The sequence below is a fragment of the Nannobrachium achirus genome, assembly GCF_963921795.1.
Source record: "Nannobrachium achirus genome assembly, chromosome: 24".
In the NCBI taxonomy this organism is placed as follows: domain Eukaryota; kingdom Metazoa; phylum Chordata; class Actinopteri; order Myctophiformes; family Myctophidae; genus Nannobrachium; species Nannobrachium achirus.
Genome location: NC_137831.1, coordinates 31,603,027 through 31,620,335, shown reverse-complemented (window position 1 = coordinate 31,620,335; position 17,309 = coordinate 31,603,027). Strand labels below are relative to the sequence as shown.

The 17,309-nt window shown below is 45.5% G+C and overlaps 1 protein-coding gene across 1 annotated transcript in view; it reads right to left on the bottom strand.

Annotated features, from left to right (window-relative positions):
- cyp27a2 (cytochrome P450 family 27 subfamily A member 2) overlaps nucleotides 1-17,309 on the bottom strand; it is a 40,889-nt gene extending 23,580 nt beyond the window's left edge. The window contains exons 1-5 of the mRNA XM_080720304.1: nucleotides 16,726-17,309; nucleotides 14,354-14,544; nucleotides 13,629-13,828; nucleotides 12,747-12,944; nucleotides 2,970-3,133 (exon numbers count right to left, since the gene is read on the bottom strand). Coding sequence (XP_080576430.1) covers nucleotides 2,970-3,133; nucleotides 12,747-12,944; nucleotides 13,629-13,828; nucleotides 14,354-14,544; nucleotides 16,726-17,169 — 1,197 coding nt within the window. The 5' untranslated portion in view covers nucleotides 17,170-17,309. The remainder of the gene's footprint in view (nucleotides 1-2,969; nucleotides 3,134-12,746; nucleotides 12,945-13,628; nucleotides 13,829-14,353; nucleotides 14,545-16,725) is intronic.

Sequence of the window (17,309 nt, the reverse complement as noted above, 5' to 3'; positions counted from 1 at the left end):
ATTGGTCCAAAGTTCATGTGAAAAAAGTTGTGTGCACTTGACGCGAAAATCCCAGGAGGAGATAGATTTTTACTGTTTTTCATATAATTCCGAATTGTGGGAGACCTAAAGGTCAGAGGTCAAAAGTTAGAGGGTAAAAGTTGTTCGGCATGAGGAGACGCATAAGTGTATACAGGTTTCATGGCTGTATGTATAACACAGCATGAGCTATACCTGTTCAAAGATCGCACTTTCGAAGGCTTCCTACAGCGCCACCATTTGGCCGATTGCTATAGAAAATAATAGCACACTTCGCCACTGTAAACTGAACACATTGATGTTTTTATTTTCATTTTCTCACTAAGTATGTAGGAGTAGAACGGAACCGAAGATCCCGTCTACAGTATACTAGATAAATAAATAAATAATGACAATATCTAAAGTGTGCTCGCCAGTTACTGGCGAGCCCACAATGACAACATCTAAAGTGTGCTCGCCTTATAGGCGAGCCCACAATAATTCAGGACTCCAATTCAAAACGCATCACAGCGCGGTGCGTTTTGAGCTTGTAGATCTGCTATTTTTGCTTCTTTTGTATGAGATACTAGATTGACAAAGTAGGACGTAGCGATCTGCGATGTGGCCCTCTGGAGTGAAGTTGGAAATATAGTGGCCCTCTCCATCATCAAAGTTGCCCACCCCAGCTCTAGTCTATACTGTCACTCTGAAAAGAATTGTGCTAAATGTCACTAACGCTAAAGGTTATTGTGTTTTATTCATCTTATTTCAAATAACACAACACAACGCTAGAAAAAAAAAAAGATTGTGTGTGGTGGGTCTTTGAAGGGAGAATAAGCAGGGAAAAATACATAGGAATCAATTGAGAAGAGTTAAGTTTCTTCCTCTGATGTTCCATTACTTAACTATATGGAATCACAATAATGTTCCAAGCCTTTCTCATCAACAGAATACCTGTCCTTAATGAAAACCACAACTATTAGCTTCCTTGCCAAAAAGAAAACTAGTTTAGCTGTACTGGTAGAATCTGATCTCCTCCTGTCCTCAAGTAACACTCTCTTCAAAGCCAGCACTCTCTAGTCTATACTGTCACTCTGAAAAGAATTGGGCTAAATGTCACTATAACACCAAAGGCTGTGTTTTTCTTATTTCAAATAACACAACACAACGCTAGAAAAAAAAACATTGATTGTGTGTGGTGGTTCTTTGAAGGGAGAATAAGCAGCTTCCTTCTTTATTTGATATAGATTTTATTTTTCATTTTCAAAGTTACAGCTGTCAGCAGTATAGACGGGTTTCTTGTTTACAAACATTGAGACTAAATGCACAGCTGACTGTATCATGTAATCAATTCCGTCCAATCCCCAAACCTGTTGTTTTGGGTTTCATTGGCTAATTTTGGTACGGACCCTGCGCACGCTGCACGCATCTAGTTTTATCAGTGTAACGTGGACCAGAAACCCATCTATAGAGACAAATGGTGTACTTGCCATTAAAATATAAATAAATAAATACAATTAAAAAAAAGTCTGGTGTCACCCAGGCAAAGACCTCCCCTATCGGTACTCCCAGTTCCATTTCTGGAACAGTTGTGCATGTGCGTGTGTGTGTGTGTGTGTGTGTGTGTGTGTGTGTGTGTGTGTGTGTGTGTGTGTGTGTGTGTGTGTGTGCGCCTGCCTGTGTGCATTTGTGTGTGCGTGCATGTGTGTTGTGCTGGGAAGTCTCAGAAGCCACTTCAGTGTCTAGAATGCTACCAGCCTCCACCTGAGGGGTTTACAGTAAAACCCACTCACCTGACACAAAGTCCTGGATGAAGAGGTGAACAGAGGCTCTGAATTAGTCAAATATGCTAATTATCTCATTAATTATGCACAATACAACAATATACTTTGCAGATTCTACAGGGAAAAATACATAGGAATCAATTGAGAGAAGTTTGCTAAACCCTTAAACAAGTTTGTACAGCTTTCTCCTGGTCTGTTGGGGGAATGATGTGAGATAGTGTCTCACTTTACCCTGAAGCAATTGTCTCACTTTACCCTATAGCCACATTTTGGGAAAAAGGACATCGCTTATCATGTATGATATAAAATGTTCTCCCCGATTCAATTTGCTGTGACACAACAGCTGATTATGTTGACAGCAAGAAAATTTAATTTGTGAAAAAAGCATGTTTTCAACAGCACTGATCAGGTCCTCTCCTTCATGGCAAGGGGAAAATTCAAGGGTCTTGAAAATATAATGGTCACATGACCACAAATGTGTTTCAATGCCTAGATCCAGGGGGTGTTTCAGTTTACCCGGTGTCTCAGTTTACCCCGCTCTCCCCAACTATTCATTATTGTTTGTTGCCAAAATGAATTTGCCTCCGCTCTAAAAAAAAAAACAGCTCCCCCATAGCCCCCCCAGTCACAATTCTCTGGAGCCGCCACTGTTCAAGCAGTGTTCATTTTGTCGACTAAAACTATGGGGGAAAGCATTCGTTGACTACCTTTTTTCACTGACTAAAACTAAATAAAAACTAAGCTATGATGACTAAAGCTAAGATTAAATACACTGTCAATTTCATAAAGACGTCAACAAATGAAAAACAGACTAAAATGTTAGGGAGAAACTAATGGAGAAGAGATCCAGAAGAACTAAAAGACAATGCATTTCATGTTTGGTAAGCTCTGAAAATAGCAGATCTACAGCAGATCATGTTTGGTTGCCGATCAACAAGCTCACAATGCGTTGCAGCACGCTGTGAGCTGGTTGCATGGCTATTTTCAGCATGCAACCAAGTGTAAAATCAGTCTTTACAACGCCATCAAGGCCCGCCAAAATACATTTGTGTCGACAAAATTAAGTGTATAGTCGACTAAAACTAGACTAAAACTAAAACTTTTCAGATGACTAAAATATGACTAAAACTAAATGCGATTTCATTCAAAAGACTATAAATGACTAAACTAAGTCTAAGCCTCTCTCACCGTGTCGACTCCTCCCAGCAGGAGTTCAGTGATGCTGATGTAGATCTCGGGCAGGGAGATCTTGTCGGAGGACAGCAGGTAGGTGAGGTACATGCCCTCTGCCGGCTGGCCCTGCCGCACCTGGGCCTCCATCTCTGCCATCTTCCTGTTGATGAGGCGGTTGGCTGCCACACACACACACACACACACACACACACACACACACACACACAAATGTGCATGAGTATAGATTCATGCACAGCCTGGTGCATGTAAACATTTGTAGACATGCTCGAGCACACACACGCACACACGTAGATCGTCGCAGTCGGGCAGAAACTTATCTCCATATTAAGTTTGTGTTTTTTTTCATGAATGAATGCCCTACTTGATCATATTACAGTGTCACACAAAAGTAGCAAAAGTAGCACATCTGCGAACTCGAAACTGAGCTTGTAAATCTGCCATTTTTGATACTTTTGAATTTGAATCCTGAAAGGTTGGTGTTGGACATACAGTATGAGGTTTCCACCCAACAGAGATAATACGCACGTGTACACAAACATTTACACACACATATCCATGTGTGCACAGTCAGATATGAATGGATAGTTCACTGGCACAACGCCAGTTTAGATAGGAGGAACTGTAAATCACACACAGGAGAGGATGAGCGGTGCAACCATGTTTACTGAATGAATGGGCAGGAAATGACGGTACATACATATACATGTTCTCATGCCCAATCACATGCCACCCACAATCCCATAGTCAGAGGGAATAACATAATCCCTGGCGCCACCCTTTTTCTCTTTTTTTTTTTTTTTTAAATAACACCCCAACTTGTGCATTGTCCATTCACCAATAATATCTCAGCCTATCTGGCTCTCTGGTCTGACGCCCCGACCTGCGAGGCACTGTCACCTCTCTCTCAGCCTCAGGAGGAGGCACACTCTCCACTGACTGGTCCATTTCACATGTCTCAGGCACGTCTGCTGACGTGCCACCATGATACTGGGGTGACAGGGGCGGCTCTGCTATGGCCGGTGGAATATCAGGGCCACGTAGAGACTCCACAGGATCCTCATCGGACGACAGGCCAGCGTCCACTGGTTCCGTGACAGGAGACTGGTCCCTCACCTTGTAGCAATCACTCACTCTGACTCTGTAGGAGGTACGGCGCAGTTGATTACCCGTAAACTTCTGGATGTTACACCATGCTCCATCAACACTGACGACCAGGTATCTGTCACGGGCTCTTGACTTGTTCCGATCCCCATATAGGTACACCAGGTCTCCTGGTTGGAGGGATACTGGCGCACCTGCACGGCCGGATGGTGCTTTCGCTCTCATGCTGTAAGGGTGGTTGGCCACACGCTGCGACTGCTGTTCTCTGATGAGAGCCTGGTCATCCACTGGTAACTGCTGATGAGAGAACTGATCCCGCTGGAACATCATCTCACGGGCAGCCAGCCCACGTGACCTGACCCGGCTGTTCAAGCGGGCCGTGGAGACGGAGAGCAGCAGGGGTGTGACAGCTTTACAATTAGGCTCAATGCGTAAGATCTCACCCTGCAGTTCTTGAATAGCTCTCTCAGCCACCGGATTCTTGTTGATGTTCTTAACCCTGCCCACTTCCACGACCAGCCTGTGCGTGGCGAGAACCTCATCTCCTTCCAACGCAGCAAACCCTGGAGCTGGGTCAGTTCTGATTACTGCAAAGGGCCCATCAAGTGGACACACGCCTACACACAGGCGAAGTAGAGCATCTCTGAGTGTCTCTGAGCGTTCATTCTCAATAATGGAGGTTAGTGTGAAGGATGTCACGCATTCTCGAACGACAAGAATGAATTGGCGTTCACGTCTAAACACATCTGCTGCGAAGGCGGCCCCAACGACCTCGGGTGGGTGACACGTAGACTGGTCAAGCATGAACGCCGGGGCCTTTTTCAGGGATGCACATCGATGGCACCCATCAGCGACACGTTGAACAGAAGCATCCATGTCCAAGGCATAGAAGTAACGCTGCACGATGGTTTTCAACTGGTGGGTGGACGGATGGTCAAGCTTAATATGGAGAGAAGTGAGTAAACCATCTAGAGCAGCCCTCGGCACTACAATGCATTCTGTTGATGCTGCAAGAGGAGTGTGGCGGCGGACAACCAAGAGGCCGTCCCTGGACAACGTGGCCACATTCAAGTAACGCTTCACATCCCGCACGTTCGTCAGCTTCTTTGACGGTCGTGTGCCCTGACGGAGATGAGCGCCCGTGCGTCTGAGATCTGAGCACTCAGACTGTATAGCCAGCCACGCTGACCTAGAGGTGAACGGCAGCTTCTGCGCTCCTCGCATAATGTCCTCAGTGCTCACCTGGCGCACAACAGACTCTGCAGCCACCTGCACAAATGTACAAATCTGGCACGTTGGATTGTCACACTCTGCTGCATTGCGGCTGGCAAAGTCAGACGGTAAAATCGATGCCCCCGCCACATGCCGCATGTGCACCTGGTACCGGCTGGCTGTTGACAGAAACGATGTGACACGAGGGCTTGCTGAGAACTCACCCCTACACAGTTTCTCAAAGGCCTGGACACATGGCTTGCTGTCTGTCAGAACACATGTCCTCTGAGATGACTGAATAATGTAGGGAGCAAAGTGCTTCACTGCTGCTGCTATTGACAAGGCCTCAACCTCACAGGGCAGCCAGGAGGCCTGATTTTTACGCAGCTTAGCACTAAAGTATCCAGCGACTTTCACAGTGTCCTTACAGGTGATATACAGCGTAGCTGCCAAACCTGGGTCCCTGACAGCACCATCAGTAACAATCCATAGCTGGTCAGCAGGTCGCGGCAATGTAACGGCATGAGCTGAGGACAAGGCCTTCTGGGAGTTACTAAAAGCACATAGCAGCTCGTCAGACCACTGGATCACATCTTTTGAGTCTCTGCCAGCAACCACATCATCAAGTGGTGCCAGTGTGGTAGCACAGTTTTTGAGTACACGAGCCAACACCTTGTACGCCCCAATGAATGAACGCATCTCAGTCACAGTCTTTGGGGGCGGGCACGCGGCCAGGGCAGACACACGGTGAGGGGTGGCACGGATGGTACCCTGACGCCACACCCAGCCTAAGATGGAAGTCTGTACGGGTGCTACGGTGGTCTTGGTGGTGGCAAGTTTCAGCCCACAATGCTGCAGGGCTGACAGCACCCTCCTCCAGACGGCCAACAGGTCATCAAGAGAGTTTGCGCCACAGTACATGTCATCTGCAACTTTGGCTATGTGGCCTTGCTCCAGAAGATCCCCGAACACCCTGCATGTCAGCTCCTCCAACGCTGTCTCCGACCCCGGCATGCCCATGGCACAGCGCACATACACACGAACACCCTTAAACGGTGTAACCACTCCACAGTACTTCCAAGAGTCTCTGGATAATGGAATTTGATAGAAGGCCTTTGTGAGATCCGTAGCAATAATGTACTTCCACTGCGCAATCAACCGTAAGGTGGAGTCAACGTCAGGCATAAGTGATGGTTGAGGTTTACTGTACCGGCCAACATCTGCGAATGCTGTGACAAGGCGAGAGCCGCCTCCTGCCTTCTTAACCAGAAAGGATGGGTTGACATACTCCACTGCAGCGCCGACATCCTCAGGCTTTCTGAAGACGCCCATCTGCTCCAGATTGTCAAACTGGGCCTGAAGCTCCTGCAACTGACCCCTGGAATACTGCGGGACCCTGCCTTTACGCTGCGGGGGTTGCACAGGCCCCATATTCACATTGGCTTGAAAGGGGCCCACAGCACCATTGTACCCTTTGAACTGTGGGTCAAACACAGAGTCAAACTCCCTGTGCAATGCCAGAAACTTGTCTCTGATTGCAGGGGACATAATGTTGTCTGGGTCCAAAGCTACAAGCTCAGCAAAGGGTGCAGATTTAGGCTTAAGGCTATTCTTAGGAGTTTCGGCTGGTAGTGAAACATCCTCACATGCTGGTGCGAATGTAGCTCTGACGCGGCATATGTGGTCATGTCTCTGGATAAACTGTGGCTCCCTGGTGAGGTTAGGGACTCGGATCTTCCCTGCCACGCCTTGAAGCAGCGCTGGGGCAAGCCACTGGTGTGTGTGTCTTTCGTCTACATGCGGCTCGACTGCCAACTCGCCCTCCACGTCACATAGGTCGGCCGGCAGGTCAAGCTCGATGTACTCCCCCGGCCATACTGTAGACTTGTCAGGTGCACTGAGTACGTGTGCACGCCGCACCGCATGTCTGTCGCCTTTGTGCTGGTTGCCATAATAGTAGGTGTTTTCACCCACACACACCTGATATTTGGCTGGCCTGATCGAAACGTCATTCTTCACCATAAACGGGATCCCAGCCAAGATGTCAGAATCAAGGTTCTCCACGACGAGGCCTTCAAAGTACAAGTTCTGCCCGCCTCTTTGAAAGCATGTTCTTACCTCCCCCACTACTTTCAGTGGAGAGGAGCCATCAGCCTGATGGGCCAACTGTGTGGTCTTTGTAACGGTGACGCCCAGTCTCGTAGCGCATGATGCCTTCATCATATTCCCTGTAGCGCCACTGTCAATAGTGAGCCTTACAGCTAGATGACCGTGAAAGGTGTCCAGATACGGGGATGCCTTGATGACCACACGCTGGACAACACTGGCTGCAGTCATCTCTTCACCAGCAAAGTTGTCTGACTCGCCCTCAGACTCACTCAGCTCCCCCGTAACCTGCCGTGTCCTTGCCATGAACTTTTTGTCCTCCGGGGGCAGAAAAGGGCACGTGCTCAAGAAGTGTTCATCAGCTCTTCTGGCCTCCTTACAGAGAGGGCACACCCTCCTCCTCGGACCCTGACTCATCTGTCTTGGCTTGGAAAATCTAGAGCTAGAAAATCTAGAACCAGACCTAGAAAATTCAGAGACAGCTGTGCGCATAGCCCTTGCGTCCTCTGACGCCTGTAGTTCATTTAACAGGGAATCAAGAGCCTGCGAAATCTCTGGCTTAATGGATGCAAGTGTGCGTGAACGTAGCTCTGTGCCATACCGTTGCTTCACAAGTCTGGGCAGCTCCTCATGCAGCAAGCGGAGCCATGTAAGCACAATAAAGTTCTCCAGTGATGGCGAGAGCTCCTCATCTTCTGTCACAACTTCTCCCATGTGACTGATTCCAGAGTCTTTGTGCAGCATATTATCCTCCACAAAAGCCATTAAGCGCTGAAATAAGTCTTCTGGTCTTTCATTAGGTTCCAATTTAATAGCAGCAAAGTCAATGAAATGTGCTCCTGTGCACTGAAATCCATAATGCTGGCGTATAGCTTGCCATATACTGTCAATGGAAGTAGAGTTTTTAACTATACTTTGACGTGAGATCACAAGGCAATAATTGGCTATTTGCCCCAGCATCAATTCCAGCATGCTTACTTTCTGTTCCTTTGTCCGCCGCTGGGGGCGGGGCACCCCGTCCCCGTCGTCAGTGAAGCCTCGGTGCGGAGAGGCTCTCGTCTTCTTTTCCCACGCTGCGCCGTCCACAAGGAAAGGAGCGAATTCATTGTCCAGTAACAGCGTATACAGTAGATTCTGTCGCCAGTTCTCAAAAGAGTTCACGTTCTCTATCTTGGTTAAGCACCATTGCTTTGGCACTCTGAGTGACGTTGCCATATTAGGCTATGTTGCGCTCTAAATCCTCTCGCGTTCTGACGGCAGACTGAAATCCACCGTGCGATCGTCTATCATAAGACTGTTAAATAACTCCTTTTTCGGCCTGAGACGTAAGTCCAATCGCCGCTGCCACCACGCCAGTTTAGATAGGAGGAACTGTAAATCACACACAGGAGAGGATGAGCGGTGCAACCATGTTTACTGAATGAATGGGCAGGAAATGACGGTACATACATATACATGTTCTCATGCCCAATCACATGCCACCCACAATCCCATAGTCAGAGGGAATAACATAATCCCTGGCGCAAACACTTAACACACTTTCTAAAACGGCTAGTTCCATTCCTTGATTCTGATTGGCTGGGTGCCATGGTATACCTGAGACTGTAACCCATACCTTGAATCAGTTTGTATCAAAGCCAGGTGCGTTATTTCTTTCCACTGTGCCGTGAGGCTGAACTAGAGAAGCGAGCGTTTGATTTCCTCTCAAATCCTGCCGTGCGGGTGCTTCTAAGCACCGCCCGCATGCATAGGACAGTGACTGAATGGCTCCGGGCGGGGCTTGTAAAGGCAACAAGCGCCCTCTATTCTCCAGGCACCACTCGGCTGTTTAGCTTAGGTTGCTATGCTAGCGTTTTTGATGTGATACATAGCAGCTAAATCTGGATGAAAATAAACATGTGTATGGATCGAATATGGTTCTTACCTTCTTAACATGAGACTGATCTAACACAAGTGTTGTTTCCCTATTTTTTTTTTTGCAAAAAGAATGACGTGACTTTGTAAACACACACTGGCTTCCGTAAGTCCCGTTCCTGCTGGTAAACGCAAGGACATGTCTCTTCCTGGTGGCGGAGAAGTGTACTTTTTTCTTTAAATAATGCAATGCTATGATATTCATGTTGCAATATTGTGACCGTTTTAGAAAAGCAATAAGCCACGCGAGGCTTGTGGTTACCGGGGGAGTATACACCGGCTGAGAGGGTCGGAAACACTCGGCTGCGCCTCGTGTTTCCCAACGCCTCTCAGCCGGTGTATACTCCCCCAGTAACCACTCGCCTCTTGTGGCTTATTGCTTTAGCAAACCACATTCCTAAAGTTACCTTTCAAAATTGCTACAAAAAACTAAACTACAAAACATGAGCAACTTTGACCAAGGAATTGGTTAAAAACATGACATTGTGGCGGTTGAGGTCACTGTGCCCTAGCCTCAATGTCAACCCCATGCCCTTTAAACCGAGAGTGCATCGGGTGGAAATTCCAGGGACGGTTGAGCAATTGTGTCCAGCCCGCTGGTCAGCAGTGGCGGTGGGGGTCACGGAGAGCAAACATGGACACCGCCATTACTTTTTGGAGACAACAAGGATAGTTATTGACCAAACCACAACGGAGACGCGCCGACTGAAGCGGACTTGATCCACGTAAGACACCGCAGAGTGAGCTAAAGCGAGCAAGTCGCCGTGTGGAGTGTTGCAAGGTCCGCTTAAGCCGACTCAGCGCCGTTCGAGTTACGTCCCGATAGAACAGTAAATGTTTGGGGGTCAAACGTCACTCAAAGTGCCTCTGGCCAATCACAGTGTGTCTTTTCCTGGACTTCCTGGCCTCAATTGTGCGACAGTCCACTATCACGAGCGCGACACGGGGACAATACTGATTGAGACCAGATGGGAGTGCATCCGTCTCGTTATACCCTCCCATTCCAAAACACGTTGCAACGCAGCCCACCCCGAAATAGCATAACATTGTAGTCACACACACACACACACACACACACACACACACACACACACACACACACACACACACACACACACACACACACACACACACACACACACACACACACACACACACACACACACACACACACACACACACACGTCAAAACTTGCTCTTTCAACCCATTAAGACCTGAGGAACTCGCAGAAAGACATATTTCACCCTCTTCTTCACACCTGTAAACCTATGATGGAACAATACAATCTAGTGAATGTCTCTATTTAGTGGTTTAGGAAACAAGATAAGGGGATTGAATATGACCCTTTCTCAACCTTTCCCCTCTAGATGTTGTATCTTATGTCAAATGACACTGTAGCTCTATTACACATCTTAAACATGAACAATGAGACAGCACTTTATGACATCATGTTTTTTCCTGACAATGGGAGTTGTTATTGCTATCAAAGAGATAAAGGCGAGGGACAGTTTCCATAAGTAATTTAATTAATTGGTACTTGGTAGTGTCAGCTTGTTTATGAGATAAGATAAAACTTTTACTGGTCCCCAGAGGGAAATCCAGGTGTGTCATAGCAGCAACAGCAGTGAGAATGAAACAAAGAAGGGCTACAGTAAAAGCTAAGAGTAACCAAACTAAAAACCCTAGATATCTACGCTGCAGACGTACAGTATATCAATACATATAATGTACAGTGAATTCATGAATTAATATCCATCTATCGCCAAAACATAATTATATGAATGAATATATGAGTCTATCAACAATATAGGGCCCTATTGTCGCCCATGCCTTTCCCCTTATCCCTAAACGTCTCTATTTTGAAAAAGATTTAAAAATACTTCAAATAGGCGATCTACACCAACAGGTTGTGAGCTTGTAGATCAGCTATTTGAACTATTCAAAAAATCTTTTTAAAAATAGTCAAAAATTGCATAAGTTTAAGGATAAGGATGGACGAAAATAGGGCCCTACAGACCATCCACAATGTTGCAAAATAAGCAAAATCGTAACGTTGGATCGAATCTATAGGAATAGATTGTCATCATGCCATGAACGGCATTTCCATTAGGCAAAGTCTGCAGAAATGCAGACTGAACGGAAAGTAAGGTCTCAAAGTCTGCCAAGAGAGCCAGCATGCACTTGATGATTTGACATTGGGACAGCCCTAACTAAGCCATCGTGTATTTAGCACAAATTGCGTCTCAAAGTCCATGATTGTGTACACTGGAATCGGGCCACCATGTCTGACTCTGGAGCAGTACAGAGTGTCCTCAGCTGGCCTGTAATCAAATCCCAGCACAGCACAGACTACCCGAGGAATCTCTAACTCAGTACCATCATTTAAATCTCCCATCAAAACTTTCTTACACTAGTTAATTTCTGACCAAAATAACTTAAAAGGAGTAGTCTACCCCAAAAATTACTTCTTTTTTTTAAGATTTGTTTTTGTGCTTTTTATGCCTTTATTTGATAGGATAGTAGACTGACCGGAAATGAGGAAAGAGATGGGGAATGACATGTGGCAAAGGTCGTCCGGATCAAGAATCGAACCGGCGACGCCAGCAGGCATCATAGCCTAGTATGTGGTATGCGCCTTGACCACTAGGCCAGCGGGCGCCCCCCAAAAATTACTTATTATCTATTGAATGGATCTTATTTAGTTTTTGTCGCACTCCAAAGCCAATAGTTTGCAGGATGTGCGATGTTTAGAAACTTCTGCCTTCACAGTTTATCGCAGCGCGAGGCGTTGTAAATGTGTAGATCTGCTATTTTTGGCTAATGTTCCACTAGGGATGCCAGGGTTCCCATGGTTAATGTAAAAAAAAACATGATCAGGGTTCCCACACATCTTTACCAATTAATTTCCCAAACTATTCCAAAACCTTTACAGAATATTTAACCCGATTTCCAGGACTATATAACAATAATTCAGCTCAATAACAAGTCACTTACTCCAATGTGCAATGCCCAAAGACAGGTAGGGCATACACTACCTGTGGTTCTCAACCTTTCCAGGCTGTGACCTCCCCGAAATAATCATATTGGAAGAGAGTCGAGGAATTTTGTATAACATGGTTTTATTGTGAAAATAGCCGATTACATGCTCACAACGCCTCGCAACGCGAGGCGTTGTGAGCATGTAGATCTGCTATTTTCACAATTTCTGCCTCTAATATTTGACAATTTGGCCAATTTTAATTTGTCATTTTAGAGGTATATTAACAAAATCCAGGACCATCCAGGACCCTTGATCAATTCCAAAACTTTTCCAGTACTGGAAAAACATTTTTCTAATTTCAAAATATTTTGACCGTGGGAACCCTGCATGATCCTATCATCACACAAAGATTTGGCGGACCCCCTGTTGAAGACCCCCGGTCTATGCTCTCACCTACCTACGTCGTAGAGGTCGTCCCAGGCCTGCACGAAGCGGTCCCAGTACGGCAGGAAGGCGCGTGTCCAGCGGGGCATGAAGAGGACCGTCTCGGACAGCGTCATCATGGAGTTGACGGCGGAGATGAAGCGCAGCGTGTCCTCTGGGATCTCCTCCAGGAGACAGCCCAACCGCGTCTCGAACAGGATGGACGAGATCCCTGCGAGCGGGGAGGACGCAGAGAGCAAACCCGTGATGGGTTCCAAAGCAGCAGCGTTAATCTCGTAGACTAAAACTGTGACAAGAAAATCTTGGTCGACTAAACTGTGACGAGAAAATCTTCGTCCACTACCTTTCTTCACTGATGAAACTTAAATAAAAGTTAGGCTATGGTGACTAAAATTAAGACTAAATATGTTGACAGTTTTGACAAAAAAATAAAAAAAATCGGAGAGGAGATCCAGTAAAATCCACTAAAAGACAAGATATTTTATGTTTGGTTGCACTCTGAAAATAGCAGATCTACAAGCTTGTAGATTGTCCATTTTCAGTATACAACCACGGGTAAAATCATTTATCTGATGTTATCATATCCCAGGACGAGGGGTAGAGATCTTTTTTTGGGGGAGGTGAAAAGAGAAAACTGTTAGGATTAATAATAATCCTCCTGGGATATGATAACATCAGAGTAATAAAAACACTAGTCCGGAATTATCCATTAAAATGCCATCAAGGCCTGCCTAAATATTTTTTCGACAAAATCGACAAAATCAACTGTAGATTTAGTCAACTAAACTAAACTTTCAGATGACTAAAATATGGAGAAAAGAAAATCTAAATCGCTCCGACATTCGGCCGAAAAAAACCGCAGCAGTGTGCAAAGACCTTTAGGCCTGATTCCCACCTTCGAAGCCAAACCTGTAGAGCTCGGCAGGCAGATCCGAGATGGTGGCCTGGTCCGGGCTGCGCAGGCGGAGCACCTCGATGCGCTGGAGCAGGTCAGTGACCACCTGGTGGATGACGGGCGCGTAGCCCGACACCTCGCGCAGTTTCAGCATCTTGGGGTTGAGGGCGCTGCGGATACGATACCACTCTGGACCGGTGCTGGATGGAGGGATGGTGGGGTGGTGTACAGTTGGATTTAGGACGTCGGGGAAAGAAGAGGAACAGAACGGTTAAATAAGAAATTACACTTTAAGACCTGGAACGCACCTGTGTCGCTTTAGCTATCACAAAATAGCAGATTTACAAGCTCACTGCGAGCTTGTCGATCTGCCATTTATTATAGATTTGTGCAAGTCTTTGAATATTTTGAACCGGTTCTATAGGATCTTCTCAATCGGTGGTTGTCAAACTTTTTCATGTCAAGGATCCCCAAAATTACTGTATTTGGCCACGGACCCCCATCTCAAAATAGGTTGTTCCAGGGACCCCCCAGAAGCATAGATTTGAGTTACAAAAGTTTGCTTTGAAAAATATATATATTCAAAGATTTGCAAACATTTTCAAGATTAAAAAAAATAGCAGATCTACAAGCTTGGTGCCATGCTGTGAGCCTGTATATCTGTATATTTCAATAGTTAAAGTATTCAATAATTCTAGGCCTTAATGGCCAACCCACTCACTCACTCCACATGGAGACCATAGGCCTGTCCTCTCAGGTCTCGGTACTCCCTCCAGTGAGGGAGGTCAGTGCGGACGGGGTAGCGGCCCTCCTGTCTGATCACCTGGGCTATGAGCTCCGGAGAGGCCACGTTGATCACCACCAGTGGTCCGAACTTGGATCGCCAAATCGGCCCGTATATGCGCTTGTGTTCGACCTGCAATAAATGAAAAGTAGATAAATGTAAACTGAGAAGAACACATGGAAAATTGTCAAAGGAACGTGAGGAGTGAAACAAGTTTTGGAGTTTTACCTTTAAAGTGTTAACTAACATTTATTGGTATAAATCCAACAAGCGAATTTGTTTTTGCTTACAGCGCTGTTCTGCTACTACAGCTCTACAGTGCTGCTAGTGTTTGAAATTGCTGTAAAAACAATTGGTCCATTTGAGTGCATGTACAGTATGTAGTTGCCACTCTCTTTGCTCTGACTAAAACCTATGAGTCCAAAAGTATGATAACAATGTAAATTGGTCCGCCCTTGCTTAAGTAACAAAAAATAACAGGACTTTTATGTGCGGAAGCTGTCAATCTGACCTATAGATAAGGTCAGAGGGTGCCTTGCATTGCATCTTTTTCTATTTTGACATCTTTTTGGAGTATTGTAGCCCTGCAGTTTTCTTTATGTAAAGGCCAAACCACACCAATGCAGCAACTTGCAACAAAACTGTTTTATGGTCAGTCCAGCTGAATCCACCCCAATTTAACTCCGTGCAACTGCCATTGGGGATAATAGTTGCAAGTAGTTGCATGTTGCAAGGAATTGCATTGGTTTGGACAATCCTTAAAAACTAAACAAATGTATCTATCCAACAGCATATAGTATGATGCTAGATATGGTATGAGACATTTTAAATGAAATGCCATCAGAGATAATCACTATGATAAAGTTTAGAGCATTTGGATATTATAGTCATTTTGTAAACACTAAACAATTGGGCCAAAGGTTTATGTGTTGTCTTTTAGAGCTGTTCTAAACAAACAAGTGGCTGTTTCACAATAATCAATCATACCTCAGATATGTACAAATTAAACAAATTAAATATGGCTGCACATATTAGCCAATAAACTGGAAACCCTAAACGACTAATTTAGGCTATAGCCTAACTTATTTAGGTTCTATGATACAACACTGTAGTTGGAAGTAAGGAGAACAAAGTAAACATTGGAGAACAAAGCAAATCTAACACAACAATGTAAATCTTTGAGATACTGCTTTCATGGGAACAATGAACAAGGGCCTAGTTGACTTGGAAAGAGCTAAGTTGGAAAGAGATACAGAGATTGCAGTGGTGTAAAGTAACCAAGGCCTACTTATAATTAAGTAATGTACTTATAAAGTACAATGTTGAGGTATTTGTACTTGAGTAGGCTATTTCCAATTTTCAATACTTTTACTTCTACTCCACTACATCTAATGTATTAGAAAACTGCATTGTGAGCTTGTAGATCTGCTATTTTCAAAGGATTATTATACATTTTGGAACATTATCAAAGGAATTTTTTAAATGGGACATTCTGCATAGTGAGTACTTTTACTTTTGGTACTTTAAGTACATTTTGATGCCAATACTTTTGTACTTTTACTTGGGTAGTACATTTGGAATTCCAGACTTTTACTTGTAGAGCATTTTTCTATATTGCATTATTGATATGCCTACTTTTATTTAGGCCTAAGTTAGCCATATATCATAACTCTTGTAGAGGTAGTTTACATTGGGACGTTTACTCTCGTTCCAATATAAACTACCTCTACAAGAGGAGTTAGGATTTATGGCTAGGCCTAAGTCAAAAATTCAGTAGACTACTTTTTCCAACAATGCAAAGGGGACAACAACAGCTATAGTAGGGTGACCATATTTTCAGCCACTCAAACTGGGACGCAAAACACTGTTGCCTAAAACTGGGACCCTAAAAGCAATGCGCATGTTACCGCGCACGCGCGTGCCCATTCTCTAACGTTCGTGCACGCGCACACACGCACCGCAGGGTTGCAAACAGGCAGTGAGTGATTGACAAACAGCCTCAGCGTTGAATTCAGACACGCAATGAATTTGTTCCTTTTTCTGATTGGTTAGGTGAGCATGTTTTCATGAAAAGAACATGATAAATGTCTATGCAACGGTTGCAACCACTGAAAACAGCTACTATTATTTTAATTCTGGTGAAAACCGGGACAATTTTGCAGTGAATGTTGAAAACCGGGACATATTAGTGTTTTAGAGATATGTGTCGGGACACCGGGACACGCAGCTTGAAAACGGGACTGTCCCGGGTAAAACGGGACGTCTGGTCACCCTAAGCTATAGCCTAAGTAAGAAGTCTATAAGAAAACGCACTTGCATGTCGTGGGTCCTACTGGCGTATCCTTTCACAAATAACCCATACAAAGTGGTGGCCACACTAGGTCCTGGCAGGTCGTTGATGGTTTTATATTTCCCCGGGGCGGTGCTGCTGCTCGTAGTGGTGGCTGCAGCCGCAGCAGTAGCAGCGGCGGCGGTGGTGGTGGTAGTCGCTGCCTGTCCATTCAGGTGTCTGCATGGAGACAGCAGAAGGTGATCGGAAGCCTCCAGTAGCTCCGGAGATGTCCTGCGGAGGAGCGCTGCGGTGAGCAGCGGCCTGAGCGCAGCGCCAGCCGGGGTTCCCATGGTGCGCGTCCTGCGCGTCAAGAGCGCACTCTGGAAGCAGAGACTGAAGACAGAAGAGCCTGGTTGTTGTTGTTGTGTTGGAACTTGGAAGTGATCGAGGCGGGGACGCCCATTCTTCAGCAGCAGCACGCCCATGACAACTGTTCAAGCCTGCAAAACTTGTTCACCGATTTCTAGAGTAGACAAGAGGGATTTGTGTGTCGCGGACACATTTTTGTGAGTCCCTTCATTTTTTTGTTTCCTACATTTTTTTAAAATTATTATTTCAAAAAGTA